At 40.2% G+C, this 24433-nt stretch overlaps 1 protein-coding gene across 1 annotated transcript in view; it reads left to right on the top strand.

The window, feature by feature from the left end:
- The window catches only part of HHIP (hedgehog interacting protein), a 150233-nt gene that overhangs the window by 96203 nt on the left and 29597 nt on the right, over positions 1–24433 (top strand). The window contains exons 5-9 of the mRNA XM_077476973.1: positions 10232–10383; positions 12881–13054; positions 19240–19383; positions 20903–21024; positions 22858–22981. Of these exons, the coding sequence (XP_077333099.1) occupies positions 10232–10383; positions 12881–13054; positions 19240–19383; positions 20903–21024; positions 22858–22981 (716 nt within the window). The remainder of the gene's footprint in view (positions 1–10231; positions 10384–12880; positions 13055–19239; positions 19384–20902; positions 21025–22857; positions 22982–24433) is intronic.

Here is a 24433-nt window from a genome sequence, read left to right on the forward strand (position 1 = left end):
AAGGCACATGTCCTTTATTCTTGTGCCATTTCAAAATCATGATCTTTTGCAATGTCTTTCATTTAGAACCTAGAGATTGGTTTCAAGTGCTAGGTATGTCTGTGGTGTATGCCAACTTTATGTTGTAATTGCATACATTATTGTTCTTTGCAGTGTTTTCTAAAAAATGAATGGCATAAATGCCAATGCCAAATTAGATACAATATTTTTTAATTGTATAATGAGCAACACTTATTTTCAACAAATACAGCAAAATAAAGTGTCTGTGAAATGTAAAGATTAAATACTGAGTGTATAGCTGTTATTCTACTGATACAGATAAATTATTCTACTAACAGATAAATACATAAAGGTGATTGTTTGCCATGGGAAGTTTTTTATTTTTATAAGACTTGTATCTAAAGTATTCTCTTTTTCTTTTAGTTTTGGAAATAGTAGGGAAGGATTATCAACTTTGTCAGTTGGATTGAAGGAAATTCAATCTCAATTTGTTCCAGGGACGTGCAGCCAGGGGAGGCAGGTGAGGCTCTGCCTCACCTGCCATGAACATAAAAAAAATAAATAAAAAAAAAATAAAAGATCGAGCTTCGAGGGTCGTAGCTTGGCGACCTATGGTCACATAGACCCCAAATTGTGGGGGTAGGTGGCCAATGTCCTACCCCACCACTGGTCACAATTTGGGGCTACTTCCCCCTAGTGGAGATATGGGGCTCCTTGTGCAGGCTGTCAGAGGCTACATACAGAACGGCCTGTTTAAATACAAGCTGGCACAGAATTCAATGGACATCTTGGAGCCTTGGACCAATGGTAAAACACTATTGGTCCAAGCTGTCCAATAAAAATGCTACAGTAAAGGCTCTCCTCTGACTGCAGTGTCACAGAAGGGGGTATGTGTCTTAAAGACAAATGCTCCCTTCCAGACCAGCCCTCTTAACTACAAGGAAAAAAAACATGGGTTTATGTGTATAAGATTTACCCATAATCCCACATAACTTCAAACTTCAGTAATTTGTCTGTTAAGCCATCTGCTTGAGTACAGTTTTTGAAAATATAGTAAATTACCTTAAAAACAATATATGATAATTAACCACTTGCCACCTAGGCCTATTCTGACACTTCTCCCCTACATATAAATATAATTTTATTTTTTGCTAGAAAATTACTGAAAACTCCAAAACTATATATATATATATATATATATATATATATATATATATATATATATATATATATATATAGTTTTAACAGCGACCCTAGGGAATAAAATGGTGGTCGTTACAACTTTTTATGTTATGCTGTATTTGCACATCAATTTTTCAAACACTTTTTTTTGTAGAAAAACTATTTCAAGAACACTAAAGTTAGCCTGATTTTTTTGTACAATGTGAAATATGATTAACATGTCACACTTTAAAATTGCGCACACTTGTGGAATGGCACCAAACTTCAGTACCTAAAAATCTCCATAGGTGACACTTTAAATCTTTTTACAGGTTACATGTTTACAGTTACAGAGGAGGTCTAGTGCTAGAATTATTGTTTTCGCTCTAACGTTCACAACATGTGTAACCTGTGCATATTTGGCTCTGATACTAGCCAGTGCCTCACCAGCCACTGACCTCATTGCACGCCCTTGGTTTGTTCTAGTTACAATTGTCACTGGACCTGAAAATTAGAATTTATAAAAAAATGAAAGTATAACTAAAATAATTTTTTTCATTTTAGATAGTGAAAGGAGAATATAACATCTGTCAAATTGTTATTGCTGTCTGTGCCCCCTTTAGGGAGAGTCACCTCTCTTGTATTCCTGTTTATCATTAAGACCCTGGTGACAACCAAGGTTTTTCTCATTCTGCCACTTTGGAAGGCTTTCCTCTCACTTCCTGTTTTGGCTATAGAATAGGAAGTGAGCGTAATCTTCATAATGTGACACAGATGGCAAAAAAAAACTAACATGTTTGTAACTTCTGTTATGTATACTTGTTTCCAATAAACCCATTTTTTTTAAGAAAAAAAAAACTGACAGGGGTCATAACCTTTCCTTGCTCTATTCAAAAGAAAAAAAGTTTTGCCTTTAGTTCTACTTTTAGTTGTCACTGGAACAGTAATAGAGGGAAGGTCTTCCAACGGGTTCCGTTGCAGTAAAAGAGCACTTACTGCACTTTGGAGACATTTTCTTTAACTTCCTGATGTTTCTACAGCACAGAAAGTAAAGGGAGTCTCCCCAGTGTGACACAAATACTGTAGCAAAAAAAGAAAACAATAACGGGAATTTGAAACCTTTCTCATTTTGAGTCCTGGCAACACGTTAAGAAGGTGAATATTGCAGGGGGCATAGGGAGCCAAAAAAGGGATTAAAAAAAACAGGGCTAAACCTTCCTTACGCTATGCAAAATGAAAATGACTTGACGTTAATGTGAATCTATTCTATTGTCTATGCAGTACCTAACTGTCACATGGGTGCAGAATGGGGGTCCACTGCCCAATTTAGGCCTCTTTCACACGGGGCGGATCAGTAAAGATCCGCCCCGTGAAGATCCGCTCGCTCAGCGGGGATCGCTCCGTTGTCCCCGCTGAGCCGGCTGCGGACAGGGCGGTCTCCGCACACTGTGCGGGGACCGCCCTGTCAGCTCTCCGCTCTCCTCTATGGGGATCGGACGAGCACGGACCGTGTATCCGTGTTCATCCGATCCGCTCTGCAGACGGACAGAAAAATAGGATTTCCCTCCGTCTGCAGAATCGGACATTTGCGGAGGCGGACAATAGCGGGTGTCTGCGGATGCTCATCCGCAGACACCCGCTATCCCATAGGGATGAATGTATGGCCCGTATTTAATCCGCAAACAGATGGATGAAATACGGACATACCATCCGCATGTGTGAAAGGGGCCTTAAGCTTTAAGTCACAACTCTGAACTCATAGGACTTTCTCTCCTCACTTGTAGTTACTACTTTGAACAGTGGAGGAGGAAGGGAAGGTGATTATGTGGAGCTACGAGTATTTAATTTTTTTTTTTTTAAATAAACTTTTCTCTCATTTAAGAAGAAATGTCACTATGATATGTGTAATTTTTTTTTTTTTTCTGAGCCGTCTTATTCTCTAGATAAATCCTGTGTGTAATAAAACTGCTTGGCCACCAAAAATAAAAAGGTGTGACTCGGTCATGATTTAATTGACAAAATTATTACTGCACTATGTAATGCTTCTCTGAAGATTACCCTATTTTCGTAGCTGGTTTTTATTAGTTGCAGGAGTCGGCATGTGATTTTTGTGATTGTGTGTGCTGATGCCTGCACAGGGAGGAGGGATCAAGGCAAGGTTGATTATGTAATCCACGTGCCACTGAGAGAATGAACAGGGGTGATCTGCAAGAGCCACTGAAAAGTGCCCTTATGTTGTTTCATTCAGGTCGGCTCCATAGGATTTTTCATCATCCCATCAAACATGTGAGGCCTGTTTTATGGAGGCACAAAATGGCTAAACTTCTTAGACATCTCACTCAAGAATTCTTTTCCAACCTAGAAGGTGTTCATTTAACAAACAGGAAAGACCACTAAATATTATTCAAGAGTGAGACATGGAAAGCTGCATGGATGAAGTCGCACATTACAAATATTATTTGTACTTTTGGGCTTTTTTTAAGACCTTATGAGAATGACATCATACCTATGACTAGTTTTTAATAGCTTTTTCTTCAAAACTCAAGTCTGGAACTGTTAAAACCAGTGTTCCAAGATATGCAAACTGAGTCCATGTTCTGTTAACTTTTTTACACCAATTTTGTTAATAAATCGATAGTACAGACTTAAACTGCAATTTACCAAATGCTTTTAATTTGTTGATAATGTGAAAACCCTGGGTTCAGAGATGATACTTTTATTTTAAGCTTGTAAAAAAAAGGAAATGAGTGCATTTTATTTTATTTTCCTCAGCTTTACTTTGCTTAAATTGGCTGACATGTTGGTTACATTTATAGGATTTGGGTGAAGACATGCAAAAGTATGTTACATTTTATCCATTGACACCAAGATAATTTAAAACTACAATGGATCGCATTGGGATAGTGCTTCAGGGCAGCCAATAAAAATCATGGGGGTACAGCCTACCTACTAGGGAAAAACACCTGCCTGTGCCCCCCCCCCCCCCCACACCTTCCACCCCTCTGTTCTGTGCAAGTGCTGATGCAATGAACAGGAACTTGGAAACACAGAAGAGTCGATAAGCAATATTTGTGTGAGTCGGGGTGATGATGTCAAGCTGACATTATTGCCACCATTGCCCTGGTCTGCTTTTCTGTGTTTTTGAGGCCCTCATAGTGCTGCAAAGCATAATCAGTCACATAGAGTCTCTAAGCCCTTGTACACACGGTCGGACATTCCGACGGAAAATGTCCGATCGGACCATGTTGTCGGATAATCCGACCATGTGTGGGCTCCATCGGACTGTTTCCGTCGGAATATCCGACCGACAAAGTTTTAGAGCTGGGCTATAAAATTTTCCGACAACATGATCCAATCGGACTTTGTCCGATCGTTTGTAAAGAATTCCGATCGGACAAAGTGCCACGCATGCTCAGATCAAATTCCTAGACCAAATCTATTGGCTACTACCCACAACGTAGTCCCATTGTAACTAAATTACATCATCGCGTTACAAACGATTGGATTTTCCGACAACTTTGTCCAACCGTGTGCATGCAACACCAGTTTCGGACAAAATCCGTCGGACAAAATCCAACGGATTTTGTTGTCGGAATGTCCAACCGTGTGTACAAGGGCTAAGACTGACTCTGCTAGTGTCAGTGTAGAAGACAGTATCAGAGAGGAAACCCACAGGGCGACTCTTCTGATCCTCAGAACCCTGCCAGCTTGATGAGGCCCCGGCCTGGTACGGGAGTGCTGCTGTCCCCCCACAGACAGCTCTGTAGTGCCTGTAAAGTTTTCTTTTGCCAGTAGCAACTTATTAGGGAGGAATATACTATTAAGATGGAATCTAAATGGCTGCACCTTTTTATATATATATATATATATATATATATATATATATTTATATATATATATGCACCTGAATAGGCTACAGTTACTATTTAAATGGCATCCACGGTCAGCATCTACTTACAAGATTTCCTAGCCCAGAAATGATACAATGATGTTGATTTCCGGTGCCTGTGCATTTATTGGCTGCTGTTTAGGCAGATTATTTCCCACCTGTCACCCCACCACAACCTCCACAATCTTCTGACTTGCAACAAGTTACAATGTCAGGCAGGCAGAGTGATCACAGAGCAAGAGGAAGTATAAGGAAATGCTTCCTCCTGCCCGCAGTATACTGATGACATCATTTTTGCCATATTCCTAGTTTTGGCCCAGGCACAGACTCTTGGCTGGAGCCCAAGACTGCTTTGAAACCGTAAAAGGTTTTTATAGAAATATCTGTGCTGTTGCTGTGTATTGTGTATTGAATGTCAGGAATTTATTCATACCAACTGACAGGTCCACTTTAATGGGACATTTTTGGAGAAATAACCTCCACAAATGGGTGTGTCTGCTAGTAAAATCTGGCATCCTGGCATAATGGTTCTTAGCAAGCTGTGAGAGAAGCAGATAAAAGAAAGATAATTCTGTTCTGTTGCTATGGGTCACTACAATTTGCACCCTATACTTCAACTTATGAGCAAGCTGTTACTATTGTATCTGTTTTATGGCCAGTTGGACATTGTAGCTTGCAGAAAAAAAAGAATGCAGATTATCTATGTTGTGTGCAGTATTTTTGTCTTTTGACCCAGGAGTCAAAACAATCTGTTGCAGAACTCCGCAGGGGCAGAAACATGATAGAAAACTCATATATCTTAAAATTTATGATTGTTTCTTGGTGGTCTAAAACACAATTGGGAAAGGGAGTACTTAGCCTTCTAAACTGTTTAATGTTTGTTCTCGAAGAAGGTCAGTTTGAGTTCTTATTTAGATTTATTGTAACAAATATAGAATGTCAGTAGCAAATCCAAAGACTAGCAAGTTACAAGTCGGGGTTACTGGATTTATGTTTCATTATAATGACGTGAGGATAATTCTTTTAGCTGCATGACCATTTCATTAGTCACAGTTTGTAGAAACAAATCTTTGTACAAATAAAGGTTTGAATTAAAACAAAAACAAATGAAGTCACGTTTATCCTTGTCTTCCGTTTGGCAAGAGCAATGAGCCATTTTTACTGATTGTTCATCTAGTTAAAATAGCAGGAAATTCAGTATTTTGAAAGTGTCCACAACTGGTTGATGAGTCTGTATAGGAAAGCTTGAGCAGAGTAGTAGTAAAAATCTCTGGTTTGGCTTGGAAACAGATGCTTTATGTATGTATATGTATATAGTGCCTTAAAAAGTGTTCATACCCCTTGAAATTTTCCACATTTTGTCATGCTACAACCAAAAACGTATATGTATTTTTTGGGGATTTTATGTGATAGACCAACACAAAGTGGCATATAATTGTGAATTGGAAGGAAAATGATATATGGTTTTTAAAATTTTATACAAATAAATATCTGAAAATTAAAGCAGGGTTAGGTTATAAAAAAATATCCTAAGCTTTGAACATCTCACGGAGCACTGTTCAATCCATCATCCAAATATGGAAAGAGTATGACACAACTCCAAACCTACCAAGACATGGCTGTCCACTTAAGCCGGGCAAGGAGAGCATTAATCACAGAATATCCTTTTTGAGACCTGGTGCCCATAACTGAACTGCATATTCCAGATAAGGTCTTATTAATGATTTGAACAAGGGCATAACAATATCTCTCTCTCTGGAGTTCATACCCCTCTTAATACAAGAAAGGACTTTTGCTCGCTTTGGAAACCACAGCTTGGCATTGCATGCTATTATTGAGCTTGTGATCTACCAAAACCCCCAGATCCTTCTCCACCATTGATTCCCCAAGTTGTACTCCCCCTAGTGTGTATGATGCATGCATATTCTTAGCCCTCAAATGCATAACTTTACATTTATCAACATTAAACCTCATTTGCCATTTAGTTTAGACAGAGCATTAAGGTTGGCTTGTAAATTGGAGACATCCCGTAGAGCTTGGTGTCATCTGCAAAGATTGTTACTTTTAATCACAGTCCCTATATCATTTATAAAAATATTAAAAAGTAAGGGTCCCAGCAATGAACCTTGGGCCATTAAAAGTAAGAATCATTAACCACTACTCTCTGAATTTTGTCTTTTTAGCCAGTTTTCTATCCATTTACAAATTGATCCTTCCAAGCCTGTAGATTTTACCTTACACATTAGCCATGTGTGTAGAACTGTGTCAAACTCTGTTGTAGTATACCACATCCACAGCCACCCTTCTGTCCAAGGTTTTACTTACTTCCTTATAAAAGGTTTGTTTGACAACTTCTGTCTTTCATGAATCCATGCTGTCTGTTGCTTAACCACTTCCCGCAAAGTGGCGGATGGTGAATGACGGCCAGAAAGTGGTTCTGTTATCCTGACTGGGCATCATATGACGTCCAGCAGGATTACATGCTGGCTTGCGCGCCCGTGGGGGCATGCGGCGCGGGGATCGCGAGTGTGGCTTGTCAGTCTGACACCCCGCATCTCCGATCATGATAAGAAGCCTCTGTCAGAGGCTTCTTACAACGTGCCAAAGCCACAGTTCATTGTATTTTATATTCATCCTGCCCACCTGTACTGAGGCAAAATCTCACTTTTCTGTGGACTTAGAGGAAGCTCATTGCAAGTTTGTCTGTGCCATAAATCCTTAAATTCTATTTTTTTTTTCAGTTTTAGGCTGAAATTTTAAAAAAATGTAAACGTTGAACACTTTGTATGGTTCCTGAAGCCTGTTGTCTTGGATAAGAGTAGAATTTCCAAAGTACCATATAAAAGTTGAAATTATATCTTTCCTCCTGCATGCTGAAAATGACAGTAATGTCCACCATCTCTTCCGAGACTTTCTAAGGTATCCCATTCTAAAACTTTCTGACTCCTCATGTAAGACTTTGGATTTTTTGGATGTTTGTTATTGCATTCATTAGACAGAACGTGCCATTCTAATCTACAACGGGACATGGTGCCAGATTCTTATCAAAGCACCAGTGGCTCTAATATTTGTGAGCTGAAGTTTTTTCTTCTCCACTAACAAGGGATTGAGTGTCATGCATTCTGGAAATGCTTTCAAAGCATGCTTAGCCAGGAAAGAAATATTTCCACTTGCAGGGTTACTAGGGAGACAAAGATTACATGAGTCAGTATCCTGGGTCTGTGACTCAGGAGTGTCCATTTATTAAATGTTTCCATCTCAAAGTTGTTGTGTAATTATTATAAGCACAGATTTATATGATGAAAATTAACAAAAATGTATATGAAGACCATTTTAGAAATGAAACATTTCTCTATGTTTTATAACACTATTTATTCTACCTATTTTAGCAAATGTAATTGTATTTCTACGTATGGTATACGTTTTCAGACACCGGTGATGAGAGGCTACCATTGTATACCACTCCTGAAAATTATACTTGTCTGGATGTCATACTGGTCTGGTGGCTTAAGTCCCTTATGAGGTACTACTGACCAAGGATCAAGTATGCAGATCAGGAGCTCAAACTTTACTCTGACTTTCTTCGACTAGTGCATGATCTGTGATGCAGATGATTTCATCAGTAATAAAGTAGTGCCAACTAAATCAGGTTTATTCATTATTTTTGGGGGTGTGGACAGAACTTTATCCCCTGTTAAGTCTTCATTTCTCTCTGGGACCCTAGCAGGCAGGTCCAGCCACATCACTAATGTCTAGTCCACACAATCAGAAAATTGGACGAAACATACCAATTTCTAAGTGATCGTACAGTAATCTGATCATTAGCACACAGCTTTTCTAGAGCGGATCACGATAGTTCATGCAAAATTATCTGAAGGGACTAACACACTTGTACAATATTCGTTTAATCAGTACAGTATTTATTTGGAAAAAAAACGGAAGACCAAGACCAAGCATGCTCAGAAACAGCAGAATACTTTACAATACAATACAACACATTGCATCTCTTCTGAATTTGTAGTGAGAATTGTTCAGTTTTGATATAAGACTAACATGCAAAAAATAGACGATCATTCGTCTGATATTCTTATCATGCGTACAAAGCTTAAAATTGCTTAGCTCAGTTTGTTCAGTCAAACTACTTGTGTCATTCGTTTCTGTATAATTTATAGAGGTAAAGCAGTTTTCCGTGGGGGTACCCAATGAAGAGGAAGGGCTTGGAGCGCAGACGGGGCACCCCAGAAGAAGAGGATCGGGCTGCTCTGTGCAAAGCCATTGCACAGAGCAGGTAAGTATAGGCATGTTTGTTATTTTTATTAAAAACAAAAAAAAACGAGGGTTTACAATTACTTTAACATTTAGTGATTTTTAAACTCTTCTTGATCTCCACTAAAAACGAATAAGTCTGTTTTAGGTGGAACAGTTGTTGAAATGTTTTTGTTTGTAGAGAAAAGTGCGATACTTTGGCAGTGGGCAGAGGCTTGTAGCAGCTTTCAATATATTTAATTTGCTTTCATTTATGTAAAGAAAATGCCTCAGCTAGTGTTGACCACATGTCCAGCTCTGAACACTTTGCAGGAGTCAGAGATAGCAGGTTATTACCTACAGTGAGCTATGATGAGTAGACCACCAGAGTAGTGACAAGTGATGTAGCTGCCCCCAGGGTAAAACAAAGGTTTACATATTACACTTGAAATTTGAATGTTTTCAAAACATTTTGCCAAGACAGTGGAACTTGGCAGCCATGAGTGCTTTTTTTTCCCCTTCAGTTTTGCATATTTGGATTAAACATTATTAACTTTTTTTTTTTTCTTGATTTTCCTACAAGCAACTATGAGCAACCTAGTAACACAGCTAAGAATTCCTCACAGCACTTAGACTTGTCTTCATGGCTACCAAAAGATTACACACACAAATCACTTCACAAAAGTAGCAAACGAGCCAGAGAGCTAGATAACCACACCAGACAATTGTCTTGTCCAAACTCTTAAATAGCCCCCAAAGTGAAATGTTTTATAATCTGTTTATGTGCGGTAGTCACGGAAAAAAAAAAAAAAAAGAAAGAGGTTTGGGCACAGAATAACTGATAGAAAGAAAGAGACTTTTTTTTGGGTTCCAACTGAAACACAATAAAGCACATAATTAACTTTACAATTCTTTGTGTTTCTCGTTTGACTGCAGGGAGGAGATGAAAGGGGACTGCTAGGCCTTGCATTCCATCCCAATTATAAGAAAAATGGAAAGCTGTATGTGTCGTACACCACCAACCAAGAGCGCTGGGCCAGCGGACCTCACGACCACATTCTTCGAGTTGTGGAATATACGGTGTCTAGGTACCACATCTACCACTCTTTATTCATGAAGGCAGTGAATATCCATTACAAGCTGCTCTTACCTGTGCAAAAATGTGAATGAAATATTTGACATTGCATGCTGAAAGTTTAGAAGAGGCAGTTGGTGGTCTGCATCTGCAGGATTACAAGTCAGAAAATCAGCTACTGTATATGCACGAAAATATCTCCCACCACAATGCAGGCTATATTTCAATCATCATGACTTCTGATAAGCTCTAGATTATTTTTTATTTTTTTTTTGCTGCTTAAAAAGGAATAACTGCTAGTTAACACCAGCGAGCTCTGTGAGATCCGTGCGATGCGATTTCAGCCATACAGATAGTATGGCTGATATTGTATTGCATTTGGAACAAACTCGCACAGGACCCTTTTTTTTGGAATCGGATCACATCGGTGTTCACACCCATTCAATCCAATTCATGTCCAAACTGAGTTCGCAGTGCGATATGCGAGCTGAAATGGGGCTGTCATTAATGTATTGACACTCCCAGCAGTTTGCATATGGCTGTGTGAACTGCCATGCGAGTCGGGTGCGATGCGGGAACCCGCAGTGGATTTGTAGGGTTCCCGCATCACAAGTGTGAACCGAGCCTTAATGTATACTTATGGGACCTTTTATTTCAAAAGGGAGTCCTAACCCGTTTTCCTCCTTTTTCCATTTTTTTTATATTTCTCAAAAAAGTGCCTCTTTCCTTACTGCCCTTTAAAAAAAAAAAAGTGCAGGAACCCCCACTGGGGGGGGGCGGAATGTGTCTGTGGGACATTTCCTGCAGGTGGAGAGCAGAGCTTAAGCTATCTTACATTACCTGGTTTCGTTTTGGTCACAATGAGTCAGTGTCCTGTGTGCAATGAATATACTTGCAATTTACTTAACTCCACTGGTCTCCATGCTTTCTCATTATGATGCAGATTTGGAAACTGTTCTAAGTGGCTCCTAGCAGTGCAGTGCAGTCACATAACAATTATCCAAATTAGGCCCATTCATGTCGCTGCAGTGCATTAAAGTATATGCAAGCCTAAGTGGCCATAAAAATAAAGAAACTGATAGAGGCCAAAGTGAGTAATGACTCCAACACACTGGGCACATTGATGACTGGCGCTGGTGGGGATAGATGCTTGCTTGTTAAGCTCTGTGTGGGCTGCAAGAAAATGAAGCCTGTCCATACTCAGAACAGGCACATTGTAAACATGTTGGTCAAGCTAAATAAATGTAAATGGATTCAACTCTAATGCCCTATCCATGAAGAAATCTTGTAACTCATTACATCCATGTGGGGCTTAATAGTAGAGGCCTCTTCAATTAAGCCCCCAGTCAGAGTATTCCTCCATGGGTGCAGAATGAGAGCTGAAGCCATTTTTATTTATTTAGGTTTACTAACAAGTTTACAGTGTGCTGGTACTGAGTGTGGATAGGCGCCATTTTCTTGTAGCCTATATGTAAAACTAATCACTGTCACACTGCTAAATTATTTTTCATTGCAATTTTAAATACTCCTTAAATTAATACCTGGTGGTCCTGCTATGAATGTCCTTGTTCAGACATTTGCTGTTATAGGGAGGCAACACTGTCCATTTCTTCCAGTTGTGCTCCTGCATTGACACACAATCCTTCTATGGAGACAAGACACAGTCATTTAAATACACATTGCACAGGCATGGCCCATTGCTGTCACCATCTGCATGTACGCATCACTGGAGTGTGTGTAGACAGGAAGTGGCTGCAAAGAGGCTACAGGAGACCTACAACATTGAGATGCAACAAAGAACAAGAGAAAGGTTGAAAAAATATTTTATTTTTAATTTGCAATTGTATATGAGACACGCTGCTTTTGTGTTTACATGTACGTTAAAGAAATTGCTTCTAGCATGCATTTTATTGCATCAGTATGCCACTCGGATTGATATTAATGATAATACACTTTTTACCATGTGATCAGTGGACGGGGTTATTTTTTTCAGCCAACAAAATGTGTACTTTAATGCATATAAAAATAAGCATCAACTGCCACAAAGACATTCCCATATTGTGCATAAACAACATACAAAACTGGTTGTATTTTCACTATGCAAGGTGTGAATCCATTGTTTAGTGGTGTATAGTCTACTGTCCACACAGCAGAGAGCACATCACCATACCACAGTGTTATGGGGCGCAAGCCCATGTGCCTTGTGTGCCAGCCTTTCTGTTTTTGGGTGGCTGGAAAACATCTTATCTTTAAAGTTAGAAAACAAGAAACATTTAAAAGGTGAAGTGGACTGGATGTGAAGCCTGGAAAGAGGATTTCGGGAGAGGACAATGCAAACCACATTGACATTCCAAACACTTTTTCAGCTATGTTGCATCATTATTATCATAGGTATCTTCAATGTATGTTAAAAGATCAATAGATATTTAAAAAAAAAAACACGTGGAAAAGTGTGCCAACATTATAAATTGTATGCATTCAGTGTTTTTTTTATTCATCATTGAAAACAGGAAGAACCCCAGTCAAGTTGATGTGAGGACAGAGAGGATGTTTCTCGAAGTAGCTGAGTTACACAGAAAACACCTGGGTGGACAGCTTTTGTTTGGTCCAGATGGCTTCTTGTATATTTTCCTTGGAGATGGAATGATAACTATCGATGATATGGAAGAAATGGATGGTTTGAGGTAAAAATAATATACATTTTCATAAAGGGTGCTTTCTCACATGTTTTAGACCATATTGAGCTGGAAAAGAAACCCATAAGCATGCTCACTGTTACTGTAAAGTGCAATGTATTTCAATTCATCCTGAATATTCTCTCAGCTCAAAAAGTGGCTTCTTATACTATAAACCTCAAATTGTCCCTTTCCATGTTTTGGCTGGTGCTGGGAAATGTGAACTTTTTATAAGTATTTACCAAAATGAATATTATTCATGGTCTATATAGCGCCAACAGTTTGCACAATGCTTTACAATATAAAGCGAGACAAAACAGTTACAATACAATTTAAAACAAGATTTGGAGAGCTCTGCACATGAGAGCTTACAATATAAGGGAGGCAAGTGATACAAAAGATAATAACTGTCTGGGGATGAGGTGATAGGGATAGACATTCCTGAAGAGATGAGGTAGGTATAATCTAAAGTAGATGATAGTAGAACCATTTGAGATAGAGAGCTCCAGTGGATGGGAGAGGTTTTGAAGTAGTCCTGGAGGCAAGCATTGGAGAAGGTGAAGAGAACAAGAGGTCTTGGGAAACCTGTTTTGGGTGATATTTGGAAACAAGGTATGTGATGTAGTTTGGAGCAGAGCTGTAGATTGCTTTTTATGTTTTTGTTAGGATTATGAAACAAATAAATATTGGGAAAGCAGTAGCTAGTGGAGGGAATGGTAGAGAGGGGTAGAGGAAGCTGAATGGTTGAAAGGTTGGTAAGTCTAGCAGCAGTATTTCTGACTGAAGAGGTGATATGATACTGAATGTCTATGTAGAGGTAGGCCAATGAGGTGGGAGTTGCAGTAGGAAGGTGAGAGTTTTCGTGAGAGTGAATTATGGATTGATGTATTAACCACTTCAGTACAAGGCAGTTATACACCCTTCCTGCCCAGACCTATTTTCAGCTTTCAGCGCTCTCACACTTTGAATGAAAATTACTCAGTGATGCAACACTGTACCCAAACAAAATTGTTATCATTTTTTTCACACAAATAGAGCTTTCTTTTGGTGCTATTTAATCATCACTGAGTTTTTTATTTTTTGCGATAGAAGTAAAAAGTGAAAATTTTGAAAAAAAATATTTTTGTTCATAAATTTGAGCCAAAATGTATACTGCTACATATCTTTGGTAAAAATAACCCAAATTAGTGTATATTATTTGGTCGTGTGAAAGCTATACAGTCTAAAGCTATGGTGTAAATCATTAAAAATTGATCACTCCTGATGTACTGACGGCCTATCTCATTTCTTGAGGCCCTGAAATGTCAGGACTGTACAAATACCCCCAAATCACCCCTTTTTTGCAAAGTAGACAAGGTATTTAGTAATAGGCATGGTGAGTTTTTTGAAGTTGTAATTTTTTCCCCACAATTCTTGGGCAAATTAAGAAATATTTTTTTTTCTTTTTTTGACAAAATTGGCAAAATAACAAGTTATTTCTCACACACGGCATATGCATACTTCCAATTACACCCCAAAAAACATTCTTCCACTCTTCCTGAGTATGGTGATACCACATGTGTGAGACTTTTACACAGCATGGCTACATGGAGAAGCCCAACATGCAGGGAGCACCATCAGGAGTTCATACATTTACACATATAATTTCCTGATGACCTATCACACCTTTGAAGGCCTTGGAGCACCAAGACAATGGAATTACTCACAAAATGACCTCATTTTGGAAAGCAAACAACCCAAGGTATAGTCTATGAGGCATGAAATGTATTCTGAACATGTCATTTTTTTTCCAAAAGTTTTTGGAAAAGGTGGAAAGAAAATAAAAGCTATTTTTTTTTTACAAAAAGTTGTCAATTTATAAAAATTGTCTAACACAGACCATGTACAGAGCAAAAATGACACCCCAAAATACATTCTGCTACTCCTCCTGAGTATGGTGATACCACATTTGTGAGACTTTTACACAGCCTGGCCACATGGAGAGACCCAACATGCAGGGAGCAACATCAGGCATTGTAGGAGCATAAATTACACATTTTGTTTCCTGACTACCTATCACACTTTGAATGTTCTGGAGCACCAGGACAATGGAAACACACCAATGTAAATTCTATGAGGCATGGGCTGGTGACAGGTACTTGGGTACTCTGATGGGCTGGTGACATGTACTCGGGTACTTTGGGCTGGTGACAGGTACTTGGGCACTCTGATGGGCTGGTAACATGTACTCGGGTACTCTGATGGGCTTGTGACAGGTACTCGGCTACTCTGATGGGCTGGTGACAGGTACTCGGCTACTCTGATGGGCTGGTGACAGGTACTCAGGTACTTTGATGGGCTGGTGACAGGTACTTAGGTACTTTGATGGTCTGGTGACAGGTAATTGGGTACTCTGATGGGCTGGTGACAGGTACTCGGGTACTTTGATGGGCTGGTGACAGGTACTTGGGTACTCTGATGGGCTGGTGACAGGTACTCGGGTACTTTGATGGGCTGGTGACAGGTACTTGGGTACTCTGATGGGCTGGTGACAGGTACTCTGGGGCTGGTGATAGGTACTCTGATGGGCTGTGACGGGTACTCTTATGCTGGTAACTAGGGATGAGCCGAACACCCCCCGGTTCGGTTCGCACCAGAACTTGCGAACGACCCCCGCGTTCGGTACGAACGTTAGAACCCCATTGAAGTCTATGGGACTCGAACGTTCGAATTGGAAAGTGCTCATTTTAACGGCTAATATGCAAGATAGTGTCCTAAAAAGGGTTTGGCGACCTGCCTCCTGCCTCAGGGGACATGGGTCACTGCAAAAAAAAGTTTTAAAAACTACCGTTTTGGCGGGAGCACTGATTTTAATGACGATTAAAGTGAAAAAAAAAAGTGAAATATTCCTTTAAATATGGTGCCTGCGGGGTGTCTGTAGTATGCCTGTGAAGTGCCACGTGTTTCCCGTGTTTAGAACAGTCCCTGCACAAAATGACATTAAACGGAAATAACACCATTTAAAACTGCTTGCGGTTTTAATGTTATATCTGGTTCCTGCAATATGGTTGAAAATCATTGAGAAACATGGCATGGGTAGCCCCCCCCCCTGCCCATTACCAGCCTATTTGGGTCTTGTACACATATTAAGGGGAACCCCGTACCCATATTAAAAAAAGGAAATGCGTGTGGCCCCCAGGCCCTATATACTCAGAACAGCAGTATACAGGCGGTGCAAACAAGACAGGGACTGTGTAGGTTTGTTGTGTTAAGTTGAATCTGTTTGTCATTTTCAACCGGTACATTTTTAAAGTGTAGCTCCAGTCAAAAAAACTATCTTTAAGCTTTTTGGAAAACATAGGGAAGGGTTATCACCCCTGTATAATTTGTTTTGTCGTCCATCTTTTTTCATCTCACTTGCTGCTGTCTCCTTGCGTTTGCAAGTAGGAGATGTTTGTAAGTTGGATGTTTGAAAGTAGGGGCCTGCCCTATATTATAGCGGTATGTACTGGGTACAGAGCACGCAGACAGCACGCACTCCTAACACTACTGACTGCAAGCTCTATTATTAACCACTTGTTAGCCCAATGTTTGCATAAAGTGAAAGATGAAGTTATGCTGAGTAAATAGATATCAAACATGTCACTCTTCAAAATTGCACATGCCCGTGGAATGGCGCCAAACGTCGCTACTTAAAAAATCCCCATAGGCGACGCTTTAAATATTTTTTTACTGGTTACATGTTTTGAGTTGCAGAGGAGGTCTAGGACTAGAATTATTGCTCTCGCTCTAACATTCTCGGCGATACCTCACATGTGTGGCACATGCGAGCACATGGGGACATGGGCGCTTTAATTTTTATTTTATTTTTTTATTGTTCATTTTACTTTATTTATTTTAGTTTGACATTTTTTTTCCCAAAAATATATTTTTGATCACTTTTATTCCTATTACAAGAAATGTAAACATCCCTTGTAATAGGAATATGGGGTGACAGGTCCTCTTTACAGTGAAATCTGGGGGGTCAATATGACCCCACATCTCACCTCTAGGCTGGGAAGCCTGAAATAAAAAATAAAAAAAAGATTCTGGCTTTGATCGTACTGGCGAGTTGGTAGAAGCACCGGAGGGCGGTGAGGGGTGGGGGGCGTCTATGGCTGGGTATTTCAGGGTATCACCGAGTATGGCTGGGTATCTCTGAGTATGGCTGGGTATGGCAATTTATGGCAGGGTATTACAGAGTATTGGCGGGGTATTGGCGGGGTACTACAGAGTAATAGCAGGGTACTGCACTGCAGAGTAATGGCAGGGTACTGCACTGCAGAGTAATGGCGGGGTACTGCACTGCAGAGTAATGGCGGGGTACTGCACTGCAGAGTAATGGCGGGGTACTGCACTGCAGAGTAATGGCAGGGTACTGCACTGCAGAGTAATGGCGGGGTACTGCACTGCAGAGTAATGGCGGGGTACTACAGAGTAATGGCAGGGTACTGCACTGCAGAGTAATGGCGGGGTACTACAGAGTAATGGCAGGGTACTGCACTGCAGAGTAATGGCAGGGTACTGCACTGCAGAGTAATGGCGGGGTACTGCACTGCAGAGTAATGGCGGGGTACTGCAGAGTAATGGCAGGGTACTGCAGAGTATGCACTGGTATTGCAGAGTATTGGCAGGGAATTGAGGGGTTAAATTCGGTGAGCAGCGATGTGGGCACTGCAGATGCAGCCCACATCGCTGCTGACACCGATCTCTTTCCCCTCCGCTGTACCAATCGGTACAGAAAGGGGAGGTAGGAACAGGCGTCATAACATGACGCCGGTTTGTTTCCAAGTGATCACTCCGTCATTTGACGGAGCAATCACGTGGTAAACGGCCGCTATGAGCGGCCGTTTACCGTGATGCGCCGGGTCCTATGGACCCGGCGGTCACGGATGCTCTCGAGTGCGCACACCTCGGGGCACGCGAGAGCAGAATTCTGGGAGGCCGTTAATTAACGGCCTCTCTGAGTTAAACAACCGCCCTGAAGCTGTTAATCGGCAATGGGCAGTTGTTAAGTGGTTAAAGCTAGATCACTAGCTATATAGGTGAGGTGAATATAGTGGTGTATACTGCAGTCAGGGCACAGACAACAACCACTACACAGCAGCAAGATAGAAAATCAGCCAAAAACGATTGGTGTGTACTGTGTTGAAGGTACACAGAACACCCACTGCTTCAGATGCAAAGTAACACACTACAGGAGGCCGCCTTAAAGGCGGCCTTATATAGTGTGGGGTGTGCACTACACAGCCTGAGCTATGATTGGCCACAGGCAGGATGCCTGTGGCCAATCATGGCTCTCCTCGCTGCCGGCGCTGCGATTGGCCAAGCATGCGGGGTCACAGTGCATGCTTGGCCAATCATCGGGCAGCAATGCACTGCGCCAACGCAGTGCATTGTGGTCCGCGCGCGCGTCACTCGAATTTTGACGCGAACGGCCAAAACGTTCGGAATTCGCCGAACGGCCAATGTTCGAGTCGAACGTACGTTCGACTCGAACACGAAGCTCATCCCTACTGGTAACAGGTACTCTTTATTTGGGCACTGTACTTTACTTTACAATTTTATGAGACACTGTCCCAGGATACACATGCAAGCCAGGTCAGGGACTTTCTAAGTAGAGACAAGAATAATGACACCCTGGAGCTGCACATCCAAAACAAGATGCCAGTTGAAGTTCTCTATATTTTAGTTCAGATTCCATTTAATGCAAGACTATAGCCAACACATGTTTTTTTTAGAATGATAAAGTGTTAGAACCCACCCCAGTTTCTTTTTACTGTCTTTGTTCCCATTACCATTGGTACAGGAATAGAAGGAAAGTCGAAAGGCTTTCAACAAGGAGAGGCCAGCTATGAAAAACGCTTTTAGAAGCATTAACAAGGCTGGAACTATTCTTGGCATTTTATTGTGGTTGTGTTCCTGTTGGAGATTGTCCCTCACTTCTGTTTTAGTGAGAACATTGTAACCTGGTTAGGAAAAGAGCAAAAAGTACCCATCATTCTAAATCTTTTGTACTAAGCTAACATTGCACTGAATTGTATATGTATTTTTTGCTTACATTATATTGGTTATAGTGAATCACCAGTCTCTTGGACCTGTACCACTTCATTATTTAACATTTTTGTTTTTTTCGGGAAGCATTTATTGTGTACCTTTTTTCTTTTGCTCTTTAGTGACTTTACAGGATCTGTACTGAGACTGGATGTTGATATTGATGGCTGCAGCTCTCTTTATTCCATACCTAAAAGCAACCCACATTTTAATAGTACAAATCAGCCACCAGAAATATTTGCACATGGCCTACATAACCCAGGCAGGTAAGCCAGTATATTTACTTTCATTGCTTTAACTGTTTGAAAAACACGAAAATAAAAATAAAGTGTGGAGACTGCTGAAGTTGAATACGTGCTTTATTTTATTTCTTGTAATATTCTCTGTAAATGCCTATTCAATCGAATAGGCAGCCAGCACACCAGAATGGGCAAAAAAATTGACAAGCAGTATTTCATTCTTACTCAGTACACTGCAGAACATGGTAGTGCGTTATCGTTGTTGTTGTGCACTGCAAGCAATGTGGGTCAGAGGTACATTGGGTTGTACACATGGCTGCCAAAATAAATGGCATCACAGCGTGCTAGTGTATGGAATGTGTGTTTGCTTCTGTGTTCTATTACCAATTAATACCACTGAAAGCGCAACTAGCAATTTTTGGTGTATAAAGGTGGCCATACATGATACAAACTGATTGTAGAATCTCCTCCTTAGCTTTATCAAATATATATATAAGCACATATCTAGCCAATCACTCTGTATCCAATCAGGCAGCCCCTTGCACTACATAATTGATTGCAGATCTAAAGGAGATTGTACAATCAGATTGTATAGTGTATGGCCACCTTTATACACCTAAAATTACTAGTTGTGCTTTCAGTGCCATTAATTAACAACACACCAAACACAGAAGTAAACACACATTTTGGCATGTGAAAAAAACAAGTGGTAAATGCTGCAAAACACACAGTAAAAAACATGCAACCCAAAAAAACGCCGAAATGTCCCATAAACCACATATAGCACAGCCCATTTAAATCAGCAGGCTGCCCTATGTGTGTCACAGGAAAAACGAGACACAAAACGTTTGCTCCCACTATGCTAGATGTGAATGGGACCGGAAAGTGAAATTGGTGCGATAACACAAGAGCAATGTGGCACCATTCACATCTGTGCGTTTCCCCGCATAAAAAAAGGTTCTGAAGCTTCTGGGGCGATTGTTGTGTGTAGGACGGCCCATTCAGGTGGATGGACTGCCCTTTGTGTGATGAGTGAAAATGCTCCAAAACGCCGCCCCAACCCCCCGCGTGTGGGAATGCGAGTTCCCGCTTTACAAAGATGCGAAAGGGGCTTAACAGCTGATGGTTTCTGTCCACTCCCTTCTATGCACTTGTATAAAGATGGCCATATACTTGCAATCTGATTGTGTATTTAGTGAGAAGGGTGATCACTGATTGCATTTCATTTAAAAACCATACACCTGGGAGTGGGTGGGTGGATGAGGCAGGGTGTGTGCTAATGAGGTCAGCTGGTCAGCTCCTTCCTGTGTCATAACCTCTAGTCTGTAAGGACATAAGACAAGCAATAGATAAGTTTTGAATCATGGATGGAGGACAGTAAAGTACCTGTCTGTAGATTTTATGGAAAGTTTTGATATTTTTGCAAAAAAAGTACATGGTGCATAGGGGGGCTGGAATTTAGAAAAAAAAGGTAAACTTAGCCTTTAAATGTAATTACATTAAAAAAACATGTTTATTATATTTGCTTTTCTATTTTATTATATAGATGTGCAGTTGACCGCCAAAGCAGAGACAGCAGTATGAATGTAACAATCCTATGTTCAGATATAAGCAGCAAGAACAGGTCAAATGTCAGGATTTTGCCAATCATTAAAGGAAAGGATTATGGTAGGCTATATCGTGATTTTGGCTGTCTCCATAGGATTATTAATATGTTTATGCAGTTATAATGGCACATACCACAGAATAAATGAACGTGTATTAAGGCATATGTCAGAAACAGAAGATTCTTTATTTCAGGAAATACCTCATTTAAAAATGTGCCATTATTCTAATGTAAATCTATGTATTAGGTTGGTTAAGTATTGAGTTCTCCTTATTTATAATTTTGACAAAATAATGATTCTTTGCAAATTCATGGTCTCATTATTTCTTGCTAATTCCAAATGTCATGACTAAGTACTCTCTCTCACTTTATTTTCTGCAAATTATCATGACTGCATAAACTATTTTTAATGTTTTAACTCTGAGATTTAAAAACAATTTCCTGGTTGATACATTCTTTCAAACAAGAAAAAAAATAATTGTATTTTGGGTAACTATTTGCAATCATAACAAGATTTTGGGTTAGACCTACAAATAGTTTTTTACATCAAACAGCTTTCTGGGTTAATGGAAACTAAAAAAAATAACAGTTGACTTCCTTGGCTGTTTTACCTGTATGCCAAAGTATAGTAACTGAATGTTTCCTTTCTGTATTACAAAATTAAAGAGGAATAATAAATGTTGTTCTTTGATATTGTTACTTATTATAGCAGACCTTCATCCAAACAGTTACGTTGATTATTTGAATAGACGTGTACTAACCTGTTCAAATATTGGTAATTCTGTTCACTCATTTTTATGACTGACATCCTTGACCTGAAATAAAAAAGCAATATTTACAGCTTCTGTATCATCTACCCTGCTTGGGTTTGCTTTGTGACTTGGATGAACATCGCCTTACTGATAACATCCTCCTTCTACTCTTATGAGCCTTATTACCTCCTCCAGTCAACTGTATTTGAAACATCATTGTACAATACAGTGTAGCCCATTTAACTTTCAGTTCTGCCATTTAAACACTCAACATTTAAGATTCACCCTCACCTTCTATGAGGGCTGGACTGGGACATAAATTTGGCCCTGGACTTCATCCAGACCAGCCCACTTAAATTTTGCAAACAAGCACAAAAACAGTATATACAACTATACGCAATTGTGAACAAAAAACATAAGTAGCATAACATAAGGAGTCCTCACTAACCTATTTTATTATTTCACTTATTCTCCTCTGTATTTTTCTCATCTTTCTCACATCAGTGCGTGAAGTTGTGGGTGAGTCGCGCAGCCATTACATTGTCACTGAAATTGGCCCCTGAGCCATCGGCCCACCGGGAAACTCCCTGTAGTCCTGATGGCCAGTACATGCCTGCCTTCTATCTCAATGACAGCTGGTCGCTACAATTGACATACACCTTGAATTGACAGATTTAACTATGGAAAGAACTTGATAATGATAACACAGTGTTCTAAAGCAATGTTTATCAACTCCATTCCTTAAGTATCCTTAGCAGGTCATGTTTTCAGGTCTTCTCTTATTTTGCACAGGTGATTTGATCAGTTTCACTGCCTTAGTAATTACTACAGTCATTTCAGCTGAGGGAAATCCTGAAAACATGACCTGTTGAGGGTACTTGAGGACTGGAGTTGAGAAACATTCCTCTAAAGAATACGGTTATGCCTGTCAGCCACTTTATCATAAAATATTGATCTGAAAAAGGGGTTTGGTTCTGTGAAATGTATGACTTATGGTTTTAGTACTTTATTTAGCTCTAGAAAACTATATTCTACTGTATTATATGTATACTACTGTTACTGATCTGACCTACTTATGTACTGTTCAGTCTGCCCTTTGTACTGTTTTGGCCTAATACTACAACAGTTCCTTATTCTTTCCAGAAAGTGAGCCTCCACTTTTAGAATTCAAGCCTCTAAGTAGTGGGCACACAGTAGGCGGCTTTATATACAGAGGATGCCAGTCAGAAAGGCTGTATGGGAGCTACGTGTTTGGTGATCGCTATGGGTATGTTTAATATTCATTTTATGTATTTTTTTCTTCCCCAGCTCTTTTAGTATTACTATAATTTGTTGTTGGCTTGCAAGGGTCTCAAATATAACAAGATTATGCAATTGGATGCATTCAGAAAGTAAGTATATAGTATAGCTTTGTCAGTGCTTAGTGTAGTGTATAGAAATATTCATATCTGTTATTTAAATCTAAAACTGTAATGGGTGAGTGTGTGTGTTTCTACCTGCCTTTTATCTGCAGTCTGTAGATTATCATTTATGTGCATGTTGTCCCATACTGAGGATATGGTAAATTACATCATTCACTTGACAGATACAAACTGACACCTTCCTTGATTGCTAGCTGCCAAACCTAGTTCCCAATCATGTGTTCACTATGCATGCTGAAGGTTTCATTCAGGAAAAAAAAAGTTTCAGTTTACAGAGGCCACTGCATTGTGTAGATGGATGACAGCATGCCTCTCTTTAAAATTATTCTAACCTTTATTTAAGAAAAAAAATAACAAACATGTTATACTTACCTGCTCTGTGGTTTTTCACAGAGCAGCCTCAATCCTCCCCTCCTGGGGTCCCCCGCTGGCGCTCCTGGCTCATTCTGCCTTCCAAGTACCCCCCTAGCAAAATGCTTGCCCTGCTGCCTGTGTCTACAGATACATACAGTGGGGCTTTGCCCTGCCCCCCACTCCCTCTTCATTGGATTTGATTGACAGTAGCAGGAACCAATGCTCCCACTGCTATCAGTCTGCCCTGTAGGAAGGGAATGAGCCGCTCTCTCCTGCACAGCGCTGGATCAAGACCAGTCTCAGGTAAGTTTAATGTGCGGCTGGCGGGATCTGTGAAATTTGGCCTTGAAACAGGTTTCTGTGACCTCTTGGCAGGATGTGATAATAAAGGAGGTTATTGAAAAACATACTAAAGCCAGCCACACATTTAATCCTACTGAACTGGCCGAATTTCTATCCATATATGGGCAGACTGAAGCCAATCTTATCAATCCCAAATGATCAGTGCAGCCAGTTATAGCCGGCGACATTAGTGATTGTATTCTGATGGCGGGGAAGGCTATGTATATGTATATACACACATTATAGATTTGAATAAAAGATATTATGAATATTTCAAGCCAGGTGGTGCCAACAGGGCAACCCTAAGCTTGAGTTTCAGAAAATTCAACAGGAATATACCTCTTCAAGCTTCGAGTGACTGAGCATAGAGATGTGAGCAGCCTGTATTCAGAAGAATGAGAATGCTGAGCATTGTCATGTGTAGTCTAAGGCACAAAAGTATGCAAAACACCCTCAGGTGTGTAGAGGGGGCTAAGAGTGGCATTGCTGAACGCTTGTAAAAATGCAAGTTCCCTTAGTTATATGCCTACCCTCTTGCTTCAGTACCCCAAACTAAATATTCTGACTTATCTCTGCCTTTCCTGGTCTGCATAGCCAGAAAG

Source organism: Lithobates pipiens, unplaced genomic scaffold (genome assembly GCF_037356315.1).
Source record: "Lithobates pipiens isolate NorthernLeopardFrog02 unplaced genomic scaffold, aLitPip1_a1.2 Scaffold_13, whole genome shotgun sequence".
Classification (NCBI taxonomy): Eukaryota; Metazoa; Chordata; class Amphibia; order Anura; family Ranidae; genus Lithobates; species Lithobates pipiens.